Source organism: Lepisma saccharinum, chromosome 21 (assembly GCF_977018435.1).
Source record: "Lepisma saccharinum chromosome 21, izLepSacc3.1, whole genome shotgun sequence".
NCBI classification, from domain to species: domain Eukaryota; kingdom Metazoa; phylum Arthropoda; class Insecta; order Zygentoma; family Lepismatidae; genus Lepisma; species Lepisma saccharinum.
Genome location: NC_139249.1, coordinates 34,055,983 through 34,077,377, shown reverse-complemented (window position 1 = coordinate 34,077,377; position 21,395 = coordinate 34,055,983). Strand labels below are relative to the sequence as shown.

At 38.9% G+C, this 21,395-nt stretch overlaps 1 protein-coding gene across 1 annotated transcript in view; it reads right to left on the bottom strand.

Moving 5' to 3' along the window:
* Positions 1-18,714, bottom strand: part of LOC146003962 (uncharacterized) — a 37,546-nt gene extending 18,832 nt beyond the window's left edge. The window contains exons 1-2 of the mRNA XM_083142485.1: positions 18,628-18,714; positions 10,355-10,682 (exon numbers count right to left, since the gene is read on the bottom strand). Coding sequence (XP_082998611.1) covers positions 10,355-10,652 — 298 coding nt within the window. The 5' untranslated portion in view covers positions 10,653-10,682; positions 18,628-18,714. The remainder of the gene's footprint in view (positions 1-10,354; positions 10,683-18,627) is intronic.
* Between the last annotated feature and the right edge of the window lie 2,681 nt (positions 18,715-21,395).

The window sequence follows — 21,395 nt, the reverse complement described above, 5'->3', positions numbered from 1 at the left end:
ACGCGTTCATTGAAATCTTAAGGGACTAACTTGTGAATCATCTGAATTTTGAATGGGTGGAAGTGTAGGTCCTGGTGTAATATTCGCCGCACACTCCTATCTGAAATCCCAAGTGACACAGCATGCCTACGAGCTGAACGCCTCGGACTTTGTTCCAATGCCTCTCGAACCATCTCTACGTTTCCTGGTGTCCTCACTGTACGATGACGACCTGGGGATTTCTTTGATGTTGCAGACGCCGAAGCTCGGAAATTCTTCACCCAATTAAGAATAGTTTGTCGTGTCGGTACTTGTCCATTTCTACCAATGTTAAAATGACGCCTGAACTTACGCTGCGTAATTGTTGCAGAGTCTTTGTTCTTCAAAAAACACTCCACATCGAAAGCGCGATGTTCGTTCGGCCAACGCTCCATATCTACTGACGGAAGGATTACGTAATACTTAAAATACGGCGCATGCGCAATGAACATTCGACCAAAACTACATGCATACAAAATGCTTTGAATCACTTTGCAAAACAAAACCAACAATGAACACTTTATTTATCGGGATACGTTTCTATGTTCATTTTACATCGTCTAACTATTTCTGCCGCACCCTTTACTTTAATTAAATAATAATACCCCTAATTAATTAATAATGCTCATAATCAGTTGAATTACTACTAGTAATATTACTAATACCACTATTACTATTAAGTAGTAGAGATCTACATAATTATAGTATTTATGAAAGCAATAGAACGAAATTACTTTCTAGTCATTCGATTTTTAACAAATTGTAGGGAGCATTTTCTTTGTTTCTTTGTTATGAAATAATTGTGTAGTCAACGAGGGGAGACATTTTAATTACAGTAAAAAATCACATTTGCTTTATTGGAAGACCACGTGAAATCTAACTCAACAGTCTGCCATCATCTTTAATCAACCTAAAGCCATCAGCAGCAATTTAGAAGAATTGTCCCCACATGGAATCTTACAACTTGTTATTCAATAGACGTAAATATACCTGGAAGGCGAAATGTTTTCTACGTGCCTACTGGTTGCATTATTCCCTCTTCTACATAGAATATCAATGGAAAATTGAAACTGTACATTTTTATTTATCTCAGTTCTTACGTTTATGATTTGCAAAAATTACTTAACATTTCTTGATTTTCAGTAGTGTCGATACAAATTTCATTAAATTCAATCAGTATAGCTCTCATGAATATCAATCTTTGAAAATACTTCTTTTTTACACATGATTTGAATACTTAAATGTCTGTACACATAATATAAGTATTGCTTTAAAGGAACATGCTTTTAATGCCTGCAAGTTGACTTCGCTTGCACTTGCATTTGAAATCGGGGAGGCAGTTTTAGGTTCGAAACCTGGGCAATGTATGGATGTGTCATCGTTGTCCTAGCGTTATCTACTTATTCTAATCATTATTTATTCACAATATCGTGATTGACTAAAGAAATATAAATGCGACAAACATTGAATAAAAAGAATTTGAGACTTGAAGAAAATTTTCCTGGATGTTGACCATGCATAATAAATAGGCTTCAGACATTTTTAGAACTATCTCGATTATTAACATCAGCCCTAGAATGCTTTAGAACATCCCCACAACAAACTTGGTCGATATCCCGAGAGAATCATCATCATTCAGCAGCGTAAGACTTAAAGATGTATTTTAGATAATGCCTTTCTTTATACAGGATCTCCCTCCAAAAATTTCTTTATTATTCATTTTAATTCAAATAATTGGTATTAATGCTAACAGTTGGAAATTGGAATATTATTTCTTTAATTTTTATAAATTATATTAATAATTATGTATGTATGTATAAATTTTATACTGATTTTAGGAAACGAGATCTTTTAAAAAAATGTTGGTGGATTTAAGTACACTCCGAAATTAATTCCAACGTCCCTGCTCGATGTCATATATAACTTCTTCATCGTCCACCTTTCTCTCCTTCACTTTATTAACACGGAAGCAAGGCTTAACAGTGTTACCATTTCTGTACATGATTGTTCACCTAAAGATAAGATAATCATATTCTGCGAAATAAGATGAAGTTGAAGATCATTGAACTAAACATCATTTTAATGTGACAATAATTGTAGGAACACATATATAAAATGTTTGTTTATATAGTTCCTGCTGGTAATCATCTATTTCATTTTTTTATTGATTTGATTTATTTTACTTTACTTTTCTGCCACTTTTGGCTAATCACAAAGATGAGATGAGTGATGTGAAGGGACACGCACAAAACGCCCAGACCGGAATTCAAACCTGGGACCCCTTAGAACCTTAGCATGCTGTGATAACCACTCCTTCACATATGTCATTTTTTCTTTTCGTACATAATTGAACTGTATATTGATAAAATAGACAAAACTATATTTTAAGATTGAGATTATGACTATGTTCACTTAAGTTTCAATTTCACTGCATCTTTTATTTCATGATCCATATTTGAGGTCCCGCCATCACAGATAAATGACAGTTATACATGTACTACTAGGCTTCCAGTGTATGCCGCTCACTCAAGTGTTATTCGCTTGAGCGGAAGAGGTTTCAATTCATCTAGTGTTGCCTATGCAAAGTATTAGGCACATGAGAGGAATGCCCTTCATGCAGCACTAATAGTTAAAAAATATACAATTACAGCTGCAAGGCATGGACAATTGTGGGAAATGTTTACTGTGTAGAATTAGCAACCTGGTACCAGGTGTAAGCCAAACTTACAGTTTATTAGTTCTAGTAAAATGTATGCAATTATATGGCAAAATTCGTAAACAACTTCAAAGTTCAACTCGGATCAACGCCAGAGTTTGAGATGCTGTTTGTTAGATTGCAACACTTCAGCACTAGGTGGCCATGGGATCTCCCATCTTCTGCTTGTGAAAAGTTGTAAGCCTTCTGAATTTTGCCTTACAAATTTCTGACTGCGGGGCTAGGCCTACTGTATCTGGACTTGAGGCAAAGAGCGGGCTAAAACCATATGTGTGTAAACCTACGGCCAGAGGCTTACAGCAGCATTGCAAACCTCAAGCTTAGAAAAAGTGTTGTTCATGGATGTACACAGTATTTCTTTCCACCAGGAAGGATTAAGCAAAGTATTTTTCCCAGGGGTTGGGGTAAACTAGGTATATTTCCCCCCTAATAGAGTTGCCTCCTCAAAAGATACTAATTCAATTTGAAGTTAACATTTTTCTGCGTCGCCCTTACAATAATTAACATAATTTGATGTGACTGAAATTAAATTATATGTGTGAAATATATTATTTTATGGTTGACATTCATTTTCCAAGAAGGGTCCCTTACCACTTCTGGACATCTTAAACTCTGAATTTTATGCTACAAACTACTAAATTGTTCTGGGATCTACATATTATTAATAATAATTTATAACAAAAACATAAATATAAATTCGAATGGTTCAACCAACGGGATGAGTTTGACGTGAAAACTTTGAGAAAATTCAACCCCCACAAACAGCGTCCCTCTTTATTTATTTGTATCCCTAACTTTCAAACAAATTTAAACTTGTGTTAGATTTAGCTTTTTATGCTTGGGTTGGTTTCACTGGTGAGATACAGGTCCTGTAAGAGGAGGGGGCTCCAGTGTTGTTGGGTATGAATGAATGGTTGGCTGCAAAGGAAGTTTGAGCCGGTGGTGTTTCAAGGAGGTTTTTTCCAGGAACAGGGAATTCTGAAGCAAAAAAATAATAACAGGAAAGGTAAAAAAGGCAGAAACCTAAAAATGAGCGGGGAAACAGGAAAACTAGATATACAGCGTGAGCACAAAAATACTCCCTGGTTTCAAGATGTCATAAAATTAATAGTTACCTGAATATTTTGATAAAATTGATATCCAAAGCTCAGTTAACTCAAAATATTTTAATATCTTTCTTTTCAGAATCGGTAGTTGTGAATTCGGTAGCTAGAGGGCAGTAACATCGAAAATGGCGTTCACTCCGCAGCAAAGAAGCTGGTGCATGTTAGAATTTGCCAAAACAAGCAGTGTTGTGAGAGTGCAGTTTTATGTTGATCCACCTACACACAAATCCATTCTGCAGTGGCATAAAACATTTGTTGAGAAAGGATGCACGTGTGATCAAAGAAAAGAACATTCTGGCCAACCGTCCATCTCTGAGGAAATTGTGGAGCGTGTGCGAGAAGCCTTTGTACACAGTCCCAGAAAATCAACATGTCAAGCCAGCACGCAGTTGCAGGTGCCACAAACTACCGTAAGCAAGATTTTACGGAAGCGTTTGCGTTTTCACCCGTACCGGCTGCAATTGGTTCAAAACTTATATCCACAAGACAAGGTAAAGCGACATGAGTTTTGCGAGACTATCCACACTTTAATGGTCGACGATGAAACCTTTCTGACAAAGATCATTTTTAGTGATGAGGCGACCTTCCACTTGAGTGGAAAAGTGAACAGGCATAATGTTAGGATCTCGGGAAGCGAGCATCCGCATGCCACTCTTGATGTGGAACGTGACTCACCCAAGGTGAATGTTTTTTGTGCAGTGTCAGAGCGTCGAGTGTACGGTACGTTCTTCTTTGAGGGGCCAACAATCACAGGTGAAAGCTACTTAGCAATGCTACGTAACTGGTTAATTCCTTGCTGCAGAGAGAGGTGACTACATTCTACAACAAGATGGAGCGTCCCCACACTGGCATCAATCTGTACGCAGCTTTCTGAATGACAACCTCCCACACCGTTGGATAGGACGAGCTGGACCCAATGATCAAAATCTATGCAAGTGACCCCCACGATCACTGGCAGGACATGACAGTTTGTGACTTTTTCCTTTGGGGGTTCATGAAGGACCAGGTCTATGTACCTCCACTACCCACAACCTTGAATCATCTTCAGGAACGCATCAGTACAGCTGTCAACTTCATCACACTGGATACACCTGAGAAGGTGTGGTTGGAGCTGGATTATCGTCTCGATGTTTCCCACGTAACAGGTGGCGCGCACATTGAGCATTTGTAATTCCAATGAATACCACAAAAACTTTATGAGTTTTTACAACTACTGTGAACATTTCTGTAGAATACTACTTTTGGTATTAAAGTTATACCCTTTTAAAACCAGGGAGTGTTTTTGTGCTCACGCTGTACAATAATATCCTAAAGGCTAGTTTCTGTTTTTCGCTTGTAGGAGAGCATAAACATCAGAAATATTAAGATCTCTGTTTTTTGGTTATGTTTGAACTCAGTTGGTAGTAATTGAGCTAACAAGTGCAAAAAGTTTTTAAAAGTTGAATGTTTAATGAAAGCTGAAGATTGGCCGCGGTGGCTCAGTCGGTAACGCGTCTGACTACCATGCTCAAGGTCCCGGGTTTGATCCCCGGCCGGTTCAAATCCGGGAACTTTTCTAACGATGGAAGCGGCCCCGGCGCCCACCCAGCGTCGAATTACATGGGTACCTGGGGGAAACCCTGGGGGGTAAAGGCGGTCAGGGGCGTGATGCTGATCACATCACCCCCACCCACGACCGGGATCAAGAAAGTGTGGGGCGTTACCCCCACACCCCCTATACGCCTTCATGGCGTGGTGCTATGCACAGGGGAGCACTTTACCTTTTTTTTTACCTTTTTTTTTTTGAAGATTGAACTAGTTTTACAAATCTCATGTCAAATGTGAACCAAATATTATTAATTAAATTTAATTACATAGTCCGCCTGGGTTCGATCCCCGGCCGGTTCAAATCCGGGAACTTTTCTAACAGTGGAAGCGGCCCCGGTGCCCACCCAGCGTCGAATAACATGGGTACCTGGGGGAAAACCTGGGGGGTAAAGGCAGTCAGGGGCGTGATGCTGATCACATCAGCCCCACTAACGACCGGATCAAGAAAGTGTGGGGCATTACCCCCACACCCTCTATACGCCTTCATGGCATGGTGCTATGCACAGGGGAACACTTTACCTTTTTTTTTGTGATTTAAACACTCTTCGAACAGCGTACGAAAAGCCTGCTTTGAGCAGTGCCCGCTTTTGGATCTTTGTTTCCCCCTATCTATTGAAAAGCAGGCTGTCGTCCCTGTGCTGTGATAGTGAAGTGAATTATGAAAGAAAACGAGTGTGATTGTGCGGTGGGATGGAGAACTTGTTGAATACGCCGTTTTCCAGCAAGGATTTTGCTGCCAAGAAGAAGAAACTTGTGGATGTAGATAGGACCTCCCCTTCCCTAGCATGCATGGTAACAGAAATGAAAAATGAAGTATGTCGATTTTGTGATCCATGGTACGAAGCTGGTACTTGGTTATGCGGTTGTAAAAAGTATTCAGCACTTTTCTGTTCCCTTCTGTTTTTGATTGTTTATTATTATTATTATTAATTTTATCTAATTTAGCATATGTTTCGTTGTTATGTTACTCATTGCGATAGGAATAAGACTGACGTAATTATAAGCTTCGCAAAGAAAACACCAGGCTCATGGATTCCAGAATCTTTAATCTGGTGTAGTGTAACTTCGTTTTTAAGGAGTGTAAGGTTAAATTTAGTGCCAAAATTAGGATTTTGTGGAAAGTTCCAGGAACTAGTTCTTAAAAAATGGGGGGGTTTAATGTGTGTGGATAAATCACTGACCATCCTAAGCCAAAAATAAGCACAACAGGATATAACATTCATCCTCCTAGGCTTACACTGTTGGAAAGGCCACGCTCCGCCACTGCCTTTTACTACTAATAGTACCTGTGTGTTTGGTTTGATTTGCTGTGTATATGAAATGGTGTACTTTTTTCATTGTATGTAAATTTCCACTTGGATAACTTGATGCTGGGGGACTCTTTGAACCCACAATGTACAGTTGGAAGCAACGTGGGATATTAACTAACAAAAATGTATGGTGCTGAAGTAAGTTCAACAGGAAGAAAAAACGGTTGTGTGCAATGGGAACAAAGTTTCAAGTTGTCAAATGTTGTGCTCTGCATAATTAATTTTCAGGTGTAGAAGTGATTTTGTTTGTATACATCTCAAATGATGTGTTTACTAAAGCCTATATCTTGAATGCACATTAAATGTTTGATTTGTTTTTATTTTACTTCGCTTTCCATGCCACTTTTGGCTAATTTGCAAGGATGAGTGATGACATGATGAACAAACATCCATGCCCAGGCTGGGATTCAAACCCGGGACCCCTGACACCGTAGCACGATGTGCTAACCACTCCACCACAGGGGCCGACACACATTAAATGTGTATCAGGGAGAACCACGAATTTTTCCACCTGTTCAAGCAGTTCCGGTGCCCACCCAGCATCATATAAAGTGGGTACCTGGACGAAACTCTGGGAGGGGTAAAGGTGGCCAGGGGTGTGGGGCTGATCACATCACCTCCACCTTTGACCATGAAGAAAGTGCAGGGCCTTGACACCCCTCAATGCCTACAGGGCATGGTGCAAAGCACAAGGAACACTTTACTTCTTTACTTTTATATTATGTATGTAGTTTTATGGATGTGTATTGTATTTGTACATGTACAATGTGACAATTCCCAGCTATTGTAAAAGTTGAATGGATGCTAATAAATCAACCAATCAATCAATGTTGTGTTTCAAGCCTAATAATTTTATTGATTGTTTCAAGCAGAGGTAGAAAAAACTAAAACTAATTTTCTCAGGAGTCGGCTTTTTCATGGCGAGGGAGGCAAGTATGGTCTAAGAAAGCTATGAAACCAACTAAGATATACCTACACAATTTGAAATATGATCTTAAAAAATTTAATTTATTAATTCATAGAAGATTGGAAGTAATTAATTCCTGTGCCAGAGTGGCAGTCCTAAAGAAGGCACAACTGGTATCAGCATGAATAACTATACAATGCATTAAAATATATGGCTGGCTCTACCATATTGCTTCAATTTTAAAATTTGGCTAGCGACACTGAAAAAAATTACATAGGCATGTTTATTATTCTGATTTAATGATGCACGTGATACAGAAAAGACATAAACATTAAAAAACAAATACTATACTCATTTTTAAAAAGGTAACTGAAATTTGCATGGGTAAACTCTAAATATTAAAAACATATATAATTTTTAGCACTGAATTTGAACATTTAGGCAGTGGTCGGAAGTAGTGCGCTACTTGTAGCGTCGCTACTGTAGCTAGCTACAAAATTTGTAGCGGTAGCTGTAGCGGCGCTACATTTTAAAATTGTAGCTGCAGCTGTAGCGAAGCTACGAAATTCCTGTAGTTGTAGCGAAAATTTCGTTACAGCTACATTTTTCTCTGCATTATGAGGAAACTTTTGAAAGTGACCACAGCGTTAAAAAAATCGACAATAACTCTTACTTTTGGAGGAGGTTCATAAAGACAGTCTATTACATGGAAATACTTATAATCTAGACTATAAATATCTTGATATCGTAGATTATAGGTATCTGCATAATATATTTCATTAGTATAGAATAAATCTAATATCCAGATAACTAAACTGAACTGGCATATATGAATATATTCTGGCTAACGGCTACGTTTTTAGCTGCATCGCTATTTTGGGGAGAAACATGCCTCGTTTGCGGCAACCCTAAAAGAAAAGGCTTCAGTTGCGCCACCCCAGGAACAAATCCTGTTTTATGCATGGCGTAAGAGGCAGGTAAATGTAATTAATCTCTGTGGAAAACACAACTTGCAGCGCAAAAACGAGCGATCCAGTCTCCACTACAATGACAAAGCAATAAATAGTGCCAGCAATCAATGGGTCAGCATTAATCATTGTTAGCATATAGGACCTCACCAGCAAGAAATTATTGTTACAAGAATGATAGAAATACACTTTCTGGAATTAGAATAATTTTTGATACAATATTTTTTTCAGAAATTTTAAAATTGCAGTACGTTTACAACACTCGAGTTTACACACCACTTTCCTCGATATATTTTATGATATTGTAAAAGGTATGTTGGAGATATTGACTTTTCTGCAGAAACGATAATTTTCTTTAGTTAATAGGCTATACAGTTTCCAAATGTATGTAATTCTTCTACTCTTTACGTGGTTTTTCTGTACCTTTTGCTAATCATGGCAATGAGGATGAGTGGTTTATTTTGTTATTATCTTATCTAGAGTAGCTTTCTGCCACTTTTGGCTAAGTGTGAGAATGAGGAAGAATGATGATGGTGATAAGCAGTGTGGGGAATGGAGGAGCAGGAGGATCCATCCTCTCAACTAGGTGTCTTTCGTAGTTTTGTTTTGAGTCCACTTTATGCACAGAGACAAGCTAACCCAGATTGGATCTGAACCAGTAGTGCCTCCGCCAGGTATCTAACCTGGGGCCCTTTGGTTACAAGGTGACAAAGTTTCCACTGTGCCTTCAGGGAAGCATTCCCTTTTGGGCTGTCGCTCATTTAGCTATACCAAAGAAGCACCCCCCAGCTATCTGAAAAGTTAGAGCAAACATCGAAAGAATTACGCTCGTATAACGATCATATTTTCAAGTAAGTACAACTATGATACTAGGGGCTTCTTTTGAATATCCATGTGCTTGTTTAAAGTTTTTTCTTTTGCAGAAGTAGCGCAATAGTAGCGAAGTAGCGAGTAGCGCAAGGGAGTAGTGTAGCGAGCTACTTTTTAGTAAATGTAGTTGTAGCTGTAGCGAAGCTACATTTTCGGACAGTAGCGGTAGCTGTAGCGAAGCTACTTTTAAAATGTAGCGTTCTGATCACTGCATTTAGGCACCAGGTGAAAATTTTCAGGTGCCATGGCACAATAGGTGCTGACTTCAGGAGGGGGTAAAGGCACTTTCTCCCCCCTCTCAAATTCATTTAGAGGGAGAGATATTGTGTACATTTACAAGTAAAAAAATATTATATTTGCCAACCTTGCCCCCACAAAATTTATTTCAAGTTGCCACCTCTGTTGGGCACCCTGTATTTTCCTACTCCCGGTTTCAAGTGTATGCACACATAAGTCTATCTAGTCTTTTTGTAACTAAATATTAATTTTAGTACTTTTATTATGATTATCTCAAATCTATAACAAGGCTCGGTTGTAAAAGCAGCCCTAGAGGCTAAAACACGACCTGCTAAATAAAGACAACATCTATCTATAGTCAGTTCTTTAGCATAAATTTTATTACTTTTTTGAAAGTAATAAAGATTTACATTGTAGTTTGGAGCAAGACCAACATGACTAAAAATTACACACATGCGGAAGAAGTCTAACATTTAGTTAGGTGTAATTGTCATTTTAGGAACTTAACACTGAAAGTTCCAAAAAACAATCTTGCATTGTGAATTACCTCTTGATTTTTATAATTACCTTGCTTGTCAAGCTGTTTAACAATGACATTTTTCCTTACTTTATTACCATAATTTGATGTCACTTACCACCTGCTGTCCTAATACTGCTATCTTGAACAAAATAGAAGAATAAAGCCCTGCGTTTTAGATGGTCTTCCTCAGCATCAGGAAATTGATCAACTGTTCGTTCAAACAAGTAAACCCTTGTCTTCCTTATGTGCGAATCGTACTCCCTCGGAACATCTGCTTCACCACAACTGCTGGAATAGATTGATCCGTCTGCAGCAGATGCAGCAGAAAGGGCAGGTGCAGCAGCAGAAAGAGCAGATGCAGCAGCAGAATAAGCAGGTGCAGAGAGAAGACTTTTGGAAGCAAATCCTGACATTCTTTCAGTTATTCTCGCTCAATTCAAAACCTAATGAAGAAAAAAATTCAGTACTGCAGTTGGACTTTAGCTTTCTTATGTGATTGTAAGATAAGGTTCCCAGATGTTACAGGACACTTATTTTTCAAAGCTAGAATGAACAATGTGTCCTTTTTCTAACTGAACGTATTACACCTTGATTTAAAGCTTGACTACTGATTATATCTTCTATGAAAAAATTAGGATAAGGAAACTTGTATTTATAGAGATTTTCACACCAAATGACATTACTTTTTAACTTTTTAATGCAATTTTCTAAGCTGTGCATCAAGTTAACTTTGCAGCAGGTTTTCGCATATAAAAAGGTAAAAAAAAAGGTAAAGTGTTCCCCTGTGCATAGCACCACGCCATGAAGGCGTATAGGGGGTGTGGGGGTAATGCCCCACACTTTCTTGATCCGGTCGTTAGTGGGGCTGATGTGATCAGCATCACGCCCCTGACCGCCTTTACCCCCCAGGGTTTCCCCCAGGTACCCATGTTATTCGACGCTGGGTAGGCGCCGGGGCCGCTTCCACCGTTAGAAAAGTTCCCGGATTTGAACCGGCCGGGGATCGAACCCGGGACCTTTAGCATGGTAGTCAGACGCGTTACCGACTGAGCCACCGCGGCCACATACATACATAGGTTTTCGCATATGTAGTTCCAAAAGTGTGCACAGGTTCCGCTGAGACGGGTTTTATTCTGACACAACTGCATTCTTGCAAGAAAACAGTTATTTAATTTGTAATCTATGGACATACATCCATTACCAGGTATGGGCTTTATTGGTTGCAATCACTGTGCAGACGAACTTGGATCTGCAGATTTTCCAACTGGGATGTCTATTGCACGGAAGAAACACTTAAGCTCAAGAGCGAGACTGAATATGTTGCAGAGTGCATGGAATCAGTGATACCAGTGTTGCACATCCCACTCTTTTAACTCTATGTTTATCGTGATTCATTGCTAATCATGCTATACAGTGGCAAGAATGGCTGAATTGAGGTCTCCTGTTCAGCACGTGGTTTTGCCCAAGTGTCATTTTGGGCATCATCTGAAGGGAATTGCATTTAAAACAACTTGCTTGACTTTGAAGAACTATGGCAACAAGACCAAAATAAAAGAAGGTGTCAGGTGATTTGCCATCAATGTGCACATGAACTGTGTCTCAGATGTCGTTTGCTTTTACCTTTGTCTTTCCTTGCATGCTTGACATACACATGCCCTCATTTTGCAAAGATATTTCGCAATTTACATTAAGTAATGACACATTTATTACAGAATCTATGCACAGAAGTACTTTAAAAATTGCAACAGAAAGAAACTAAAATACATTCTGATTGCCATGCATGTGCGGTTTCAGATACTGCAGATTTTCTCAGTGTCTGCGATGGTGGTTGAGGGAAGATTCTGAGCTTCGTTCTCACATGGATTGATACATAAAACCTGCTGCAAAGTTGGCTTAACGTGCAGCTTAGTATTATCACTCATGGTCACTGATTCATAAGTTAATCACTCACACAGAATGGATCAATGAAGAAATGTACTTTACATTAAATTGAAACATTTCTGGACAAACCACATTGAAATGAATTTGGCACTCAAAAGAAAATAGTACATGGTGAAAAATTATTATGAGTCTGATTCTCTGCTGGAATATTTATATGCAGAATAAATTTCACTCAAGAGTTGCTTGTTTCGAAGCAGCCTATTGTGAAATAACACACAAAACTGCACATTCCACTTTATCAGTTTCACCCAACTTGCAACTTTTCTTCAGAAATGTAAATATAGATGTTAAAGCATACGTAAATTAACACTTTTTTCTCTCCGGAATTTTCAGTTAAAACAAAAATCTAGGGACGCAAACCACAGAGAAATGCAATAACCAGTCTTACTTGTAGCACGCGTTAGCATGGATACCTAAAAGAATTATCTAATTGCCCAAGAAGTTTTGATGTTTACTAACCCTCATAATTTGATTCTCTGTATCGTTTCTAAGAGTTTCTTACTGTGGAATATGTACACCTGTAGCTTAGCACAGTGGATTAAACTTCTCCAGAGTGGGTGAAAATAGAAAATAGTGAGGCCAGCTTGACTCGACAATTTTCAACGTTGAAACACGGGACAAAAAGCTGTCCCAAGGACTTTTGTCAGGACAGCAGGATGCCTTAATGAAAAATTGGAAGTCTGGGAACCTTATTTTAAGACATCACTACTTTTTTTCCTCTCCAAGATTTTACAACCAATATGCGACTATATGAAAACAAGAAGACCAAAATCTTGCAGACAAAACCACCAAAATATCTGTACAGCCAATTAGAATTTAGACATCACTTGGAATTCTACAAAAATTCTTTTGAACAATTTTTCAAAATCTATATGGTTGTGACTTTTCAAAGCTCCCTCTGCCAGTTGGAATGTGCTTCCACCATCTTGTACAGCAACTTTAAGAGGTCAGTAATAAAGTACTGACGAGCAAGGATACAGCCACAAAATTGAAATTAAAACATGATACATGAGCAGTTTTGGATCTAAAAACTAATAACTTTTGGTTCTTGTGCCTAGAGACATTTTTATCAAGGCCGGTGACTCATCATTCACGCTCACAAATTTCAACTTTTAAAAATTTAAGCAGCTGATTTCAGTGATAAAATTTATTTCAAGATGCTGAAACCACATACATATAAGAAAGATATTTAATCCAAAGTGTGACTTCCATTGATCAAATTCCTCATATCCTGGAGCAGTTTCATAATTACAAGGTAACCAAAAAAGTTCTTGCCGTTTTTAACATCACATGGGAAGAAGTGATCACTGATAGGAAAATGTGTGTCACGTGTTGGAAAAGTGGTCAGGGTGGGAGTGGGGACATTGGTCTTGCCCAATACAGACACATTGCACACTCATAGCAGCCATAGCTCGAGCAGGGGCGAAGAGAAATGGAAATGTTGTAGCAGCTCGTTTGGGGTTGTCTGCTTTATGACTTTAAGGTGGGCTTGTCCGGAGCAGAATCGAGTCACCGAATATGTCAAGCCTTTGGGGATAATGCTGTGAATGAGCTGTGAATGAACGCACCAATAGGAATTGGTTCCAGAAGTTCAGGTTGGGAAATCTGTCACTTTGTGACGAACCCAACAGTGGCCGAACCCCAGGTCCTGGATGACGAGGCCCTGAAGGCAGCCATACAGGAGGACAGCAGCCTAAGGTGTGGTGAGCTTGCCAACTACTTCCAGGTTTCCGATAAAACAGCCCGACTGCACCTGCAGCACATAGGAAAGACGTTTAAGTTGAGCAACAGGGTACCTCATACACCGTCAGAAGGCAAGAAGCAACAACAAGTGACAGCCTGTTTCTCGTTGCTTTCTTGGCACAGCAACACACCCATATTTGGTCAAGTGCTCACCCATGAAAAGTGGGTCCTATATGACTCACAAGTGTGCCAAGTCAACACGAGACTTTGTGCCTCACGCCACAAGACCACCTTCACACCCATGCAAGATCATGCTCTGTATGGTAGACTAGTCATCAAGTGGTGCACTATGAGCTGCTACCAACGGGCCAAACCATCACTGGAGACCTCTACTTGCAGCAGTTACAACGTGCGCAACAGGCACTGAAGCATAAGGAGCCAGCATTGGTTAATCGCAAGTGTGTACTGCTTCTTCACGGCAATGCCAAGCCGCATGTGATTCGGGTGGCCAAGGATACCATACAGTGACTTGGCTGGGAGACACTGTGCCATCCACCGAATTTTCCAGACCTTGAGCCAACAGATTAAAATCTCTTCCATTCCCTGGACAACCACCTTCATGGGAAATCCTTCACAAATGAGGCAGACTTGCGGCAAGCACTCACGGACTTCTTTCCGTCCGAGACCCCGAGATTTATCGCCAGGGCACTGCACAGCTGGAGGCATGTTGACAAAAGGTGTTGGATGCCGATGGGATTAACAGTATGTGACATTCTTTGCATACCTTTTTGTTTCTGATGATCAAAAACGGCAAGAACTTTTTTGGTTACCTTGCATTAAAAACGAAATTTCATTGCATGCACACACACAAATTCCTGAAACACACAAGATTAATTGTATCTTGAAAATAACCATCGTCATACATACATACATCCTTTGAAATGTGGATTTTCCACTGTGTAGTTGTAGGAGCATTTTTAGTTGTTTTTTTTAAAAAAAGTAAAATAATGTTGTAGGCATACATACATAAAGCAACCCCTCCCCCTCAAAGCAGAAATTTTGGTACCAGTTTCATAGATCGGAGACACATTAAAATCGGATATTTTGTGTTTCGCATGGTTCGTACTTACCAATTGTGTATTGCGGAACTTAGTTCAAGGTGCCATTATGCTGTTTACAAACACAAAAAAAAAAAACAATTTTTCACATAGAGAGTAATTTCTTTGACTCCTTTTTTCACTTCCATAATACAGAATATGGCAGGCAAATCTTATTGTAGTGGGTATGCAGTGTTTCCAACATCCTTCACCAAAAAATACCTACTATCGTGTTAGTCACTTGTGCAAATTTTACATTATGCACGGGTAGCTGACGGATAGCCCCACAAACCATTTCCGATAAGGTTAGGTTAGGTTACGTTAGGCAAGCATAGAAAAAAAAGGGGGGGTTAAACACTGACAGGGGCTTACGTCATCAAACGTGCGGAGCATTTGGTTGTCGTAGGGCAAGCAAATGAAAGCAATGGCAATTGTGCGTCGGTGAGATATTTCTCTTGAAAAATACATGATTTCCCAGTCAAATATATTCCACGATGAAAGAAAATACCTCAACGAACGTTGTAAACTTTGGAGAAACTCATTTCTGTAAGTAGTTTCTTGTGTAAAATTGAAGAAATGTGTCTCCGATGTATGAAACTGTTACCGAAATTTTAACAGCATTAAACGTAATACCATTAACCTAATAAACATGCAAAATTACTATGTGCAACAACGTCATGTCATGATACATATTAATTACCACATAAAAACATCCATTACTTCGCTAATTGCTCATGTATTTTTGACATATTACCTAAAGTAACAATATGGTATAATGAAAACACATTTCACTTGTTTATTTCCTAATTATTTACATTTGAACTTACCTGTTATGCATAGAGGAACATTTTTGAACGTGGGATTTTGCTTTTTTCACTGAAAAAAGGTACTACTTTACTATACCTGAGACACGTGGAAATAATTTCTTTCGCACTTTTTTACATTGTTAACGTACTATTCTGCATTCCGGAACACTTATTTAGGTGAAATAATTTAATTTGTTAGGAAAGTAATGTATATTTCTTACATTTACGAGTACTTACTGTTCTTGTTTATTTCTACACACAACATGGCGATAGCTTACCGTTGATCGTTCCTTGAGCCAGAAAAACCATTGACGTTAGCCCAAAAATTCACGATAGCCCCACAAACCATCACGGGGACGAGGTATGCCTACTAGGTTAGGTTAGGCCTGTTAGGTTTGGTTCCATTAGCACTCCTTTCGTTCAATTTAGCATATACGGACAATACGAGAGCGTATTGTGCTCTCATGCAGGAAGCAAATGGCAGCAGCAGCAATAGCGCGTCGGAAATAGATTTTCGTACAAAACCACACGCATTCGCATTAAAATGAATCAAAATTACATTCCCGAACATCAACAATGCTATAACTTGACAAGTTTAAAAACAAGACGCTGCAATCCATTGTTTGCGCACATCGCATCACATTTCCCCACCCCATCGTCTGAGGCGACGTTCGTTCGCAGTGTTGCAAACCTGGAGGGAGGGGAATCGTCTGAGAATTTTCAACGAAATTTGAATGTGAAAGACATGAATTAGTATCCCCTCACCTACGCTACCTATTGATTACGCTAAATTCTAAATACATTTTGATATTTTCCCTTTAAACCTTAAATGAATTAAGTTATATTAGGGATATTTCTTACCAGCATAAGAAATGTATGAAATAAAACGATAGAAAAATGAAAAATATATAAACGATAGAACTGAGCTCACCTTCTAAATGTTTTCCAGTTCTCCTTCTTCAGTTTCACTCTCCCACTCATCCGAGTCTGTGTCTAACGATGAATCTGTGTCCGTGTCTGAATCGGCTTCACCAAGTCTAATTGTCAGTTCATCTACATGCTCGTCCATAAGTCCATTTCTTTCAAAGTAAGAATCTTCAATTTTTTTTCACGTGTTCACAACATTTAATCCATTTCTGTACAGAATATTCACTAAATAATTTTCCCAACAAATCTTTCTTTGCGTCCAGTGAATCCGAAATGAATTCCCTTGCCTTACCCTTGATCCCCCCCCCACACAAGTTCAATGGGATTTAAGTCTGCGTGGTAAGGCGGAAGTCGTATTATGGTGTGTCCCGCGTTTCTAAATTTCGTGTCAATCGCATACTGTTTCACATAAGGTACACTTTGAATTTTTAAGTACAATTGCCTTTTGTTCATTGTTCACAATGCTTTCACTCTATTCTCCGCATCGATTTCAGTTTCGTTTGCAGGTTTGTCTGTCGCTGAGAGCCACTGTACCATGAAAATCGTCATATTTGTTTTATCTTAATTTTGCTGAGTTGGCACCACTGGTACCTTTTTAAAAAGAGTGCTAGAAAACCCCCGACTAAGTATTCCTCAGTTACGACCGTTAGTAGAAAATATTGCTGGCAGGATGATGTCCGATCAAACTGTCCAACGTGCCTTGTGGAAGCATGGATATCATGGTAGATTACTACGAAAGAGGCCGTCTGTAAATAAGGTGAATCGCAGGAATAGACTTTCATTCGCGAAAGAGCACATCCACAAGGACCACGAATTTTGGGATAGTGTCATATGGTGAGACGAGTCCAAGATTAATATACACGGGTCAGATGGGATAAATAGGGTCTGGAGAAAATCAATAAAGACAATGATCACATTAACACAGTTCCAACAGTTAAACACGGTGGTGGGTCATTAATGATTTGGGGCTATATGTCGTCCAAAGGTGTTGGTACCATCCAGTTTATTGATGGTATCATGGATGCATATGTCTATTTGAACATATTGAAGAACAATATAAAGCAGAGTGCCCAAAAAATGGACATGCCGCCCATCTACAGATTCCAACAAGACAATGACAGTAAGCATAAGGCGCGAGTTAACATGAATTGGCTAATATGGAATGTGCCCAAGCTACTACAAACACCAGCTAAAAGTCCAGACTAAAATAACATTGAGCTTTTATGGTCAATTTTGAAGAGGCGAGGAGTCCATAAAGCAGGCGTCAAGTCCAAACAGGAGTTGAAAACTGTTGTGCAAGCCAAGTGGAATAAAATAAGCTCTGAAACATGTCGGAAACTGGTTAATTCTATGAAGAACAGGTGTCAAGCAGTAATTAAAGCCCAAGGATACGCATCAAAGTATTAGAACTATCAGTCAATTTGTTCTGAATATACTTTTTTTTCTTTTATATTATTAAGTGTACGAAAAGAAAAGTTGTACAAAAAATTGCATGTTTCTCTTTCAGTTTCATTTAATTTATTATTGTCATTGGTTATAAAGAATTGGGTAAGATTTTATGTTCCTAATGATATTAGTTATTGAATTGTAAAGAAACAATTTCAAAAGAGTGTATTTCCTTTCAGATATTAAAGCATTTTCTTTGAAAATCCGTGTGTACGAATAAGAATGTTACATACTGTGACTGTGCCTATCAAATTACTTTCTCTGAACATGGTTTCCTTACCTTCAGCTTGTTTTACGTTGAAATGCTCTTTTTAAACAATGGAAAAGTCTAAACAATGGAAAAGTCTGCAACTGAACAGTTTCAAAATGTGCTAAGATCCGACGGCCGACGTTGGTGCGTGAATAATGAATGTCAATTAGCATACTTATTTTTGTACGACAAATACACATTAAAATAATTATCCAAAGATTACACTTAACATACATACCGAATATACGACGCTAAATTAAGACGTAACCCGTATTAAATCTGGGGACAGGTACACTGATTGATGTAGGTTTGGCGTCGTCGTCGTGTTTGGTTCTCCTCAAGGAAGGTTCTCCTATTTTATCCAATCCTAGGAATATAGAGATGAAAGTAAATTTCCCGAATTCTAGACACCTCTGATGGGTCTCACTTATTGCACAACATTTGAGCAACCTTGTGTTCGGACGTCACGGGAGAAAGAGCCTTAATTTTAGGCTAGATGCCTACGTTGTCAGGTTAGGCTAGCTAGGTTTAGTTCTCTTAGTCTAAATAATAATTTTTCATTGTATTTATGCTAATGGAAACTAACCTAACAGGCGTAACCTAGCCTCGAACGCATTCGTCATCTGACGTCAGAACACAAGGTAGCAAAACTGTTGTGCGGAGAGGAAGACCCCACTTTTTTCTGACAGAAGCAATGCTCAGAGTTGCCAACATGTCGTATCACAATTTCGTTGGGCAACAGATGACCAAATAACAGAAAGAAAACAATTTCTCATCAAAAATAATTGGAAATATTTTCATAGGCACTATTTCTAATATTCCTTGTTAAAATACTGTCATAACAAACGATGTTTAATTGTCGATGGAAAATAAGATTACACAGTGTGTAGGGAATTGTTATTTATAGCGTTGGCAACGATGAAGAGGCGTCCCTACATCTACGATTCTCCAGAACCTGAAACATGTTCGGAGTGGGAACAGACCAGGGGGTGCTATTCCGGCTTCCCGCGCTCTGAAGATGATCAGGGACGGCCGCTCATAAGGACGATACGGACGCCGCACTGCCGTGTGGAACCACAAGTGAACAAACATTACATTAACATTTATTATTAGCTAGTGGCCGCGGTGGCTCAGTCGGTAACGCGTCTGACTACCATGCTAAAGGTCCCGGGTTCGATCCCCCGGCGTCGAATGACATATGTACCTGGGGAAAACCCTGGGGGGGGGGGGGTAAAGGAAGTCAGGGGCGTGATGCTGATCACATCACCCCCACTCACGACTGGATCAAGAAAGTGTGGGGCGTTACCCCAACACCCCCTATACGCCTTCATGGCGTGGTGCTAATCACAGGGGAGCACTTTACTTTTTTTATTTTTATTATTAGCTGTTTCATTGTCTGAATTGCAAATATTCCATTGCTTATAGATAGTTGGTTAGTCGGTTCTGTATTTATTCTTGCGCGACAATTGTGAAGTTTCCACGCCACCGTGCGGGGAAATACGGAATTTCGAAAGAAATCTGGCAGGGCGCCGTCCTCCCACTTTACGAACCGTAGAGCTACAGGCGCTGTAGTAGAGCCAAAGAGAGCATTCTCAGGCGAAACTGGCCCTCTCTCCGGAAGCCAGTGGCGCAGGAACGTTTTTAATTTGGGGGGGTACATAATTCAGCCTCCCATATATATATATATATATATATATATATATATATATATATATATGTCCAATCAAGTGTAGCAATAATAATAATTAGGATAATTATATTTAATTAAATTAATATATTAATTAATTAGATATGTACATTAATTAATATTGTATTGTTATTATTACATGAATAGGTAAAAGACAGTAAAAGAATAGAAATATAACAGCAAGTATTCATTATCTAGCGTACGTGTAGTTAAGATCGCCAAGATTTGCACAAAATCAACTGCCCTGGCAAGGAATTTAATGTCAGATAGAAAAAGAATTGAATATTTATTGAATAACAAAAAAAAAGAGTTAGATCCAATTAACGAAAAGTAAAGTTCCTGATTAATATTTTATGGATATTATCATTAGTAGTGTGCATAAATCTTTGGAATCCTTCAAAGCCGTAGGAGGCAAATTCCTTGCCTTCCAATAAGTTCAGCGGAGAAAACCATCGAGTATACAGGGTGCAGCAGAAGTAACTCCCGGATTTAATTCGTGAATAACAAAGCAACGATCGATGTTATGCAAAATTTTATTTCACAGTTGGAAAGAACAAGGATTACCATTTTGTTTCCCATATGTACCGAGACAACTCCATGAAGAGTTCCACTTCAGTTCCCTTCTCTAATTTTAAAAGTCCCATAGCTACGCATAAAAATATATTTAAACAATTTTTGGCAGATTACCACATCCAATGCCTTTTAGAAGCCATGTATTTGGTATTTTCTCAGACACCTATAGGGTGTTGTATTAAGATAGAAAAAAATGAGTTCAGATGGTTCCCAATCAATTCGTAAGAAGTCTAACTTTGAAATATTTGTGAAAAAATTGACAAATCATTTATTTGTAATATAATTAGCTGTACCTAATGACGCTCTTCAAGTACTGAAACTAATATCATTCGGTACATTTACAAAACCGAAATCCTTCAGCTCTCAGAAGTAGCAAGGAAAGCCGTACGCTCAAAAGTTTATTCTTTCTTTTCAATTTTTGGTGGACAATGTGAAGAGCCGGCCAAGGTTTAGTTTCGTATGTAGTGGTATTAAATGCAGATACATGCGTGTGTTTTAGGATGACATGTCAATTTATCGTTTATGTGAAAAGGTAAAATTTAGTGTAAGCAGAAGCATGTGCTGCGCGTCACAGTTAAAGATTTTCGCATCTACAAAGAAAATCCAAAACACATTCCCACCTCACCGGACTCCGTGGCGGAGGGGTTAGCATAGCGCGGTATGACGCCTGAGGTCCCAGGTTCGAATCCTGGTCTGCCCATGGGTGTTATTTTTGAGTGTCCATCAATTTCATCATATCATCATCA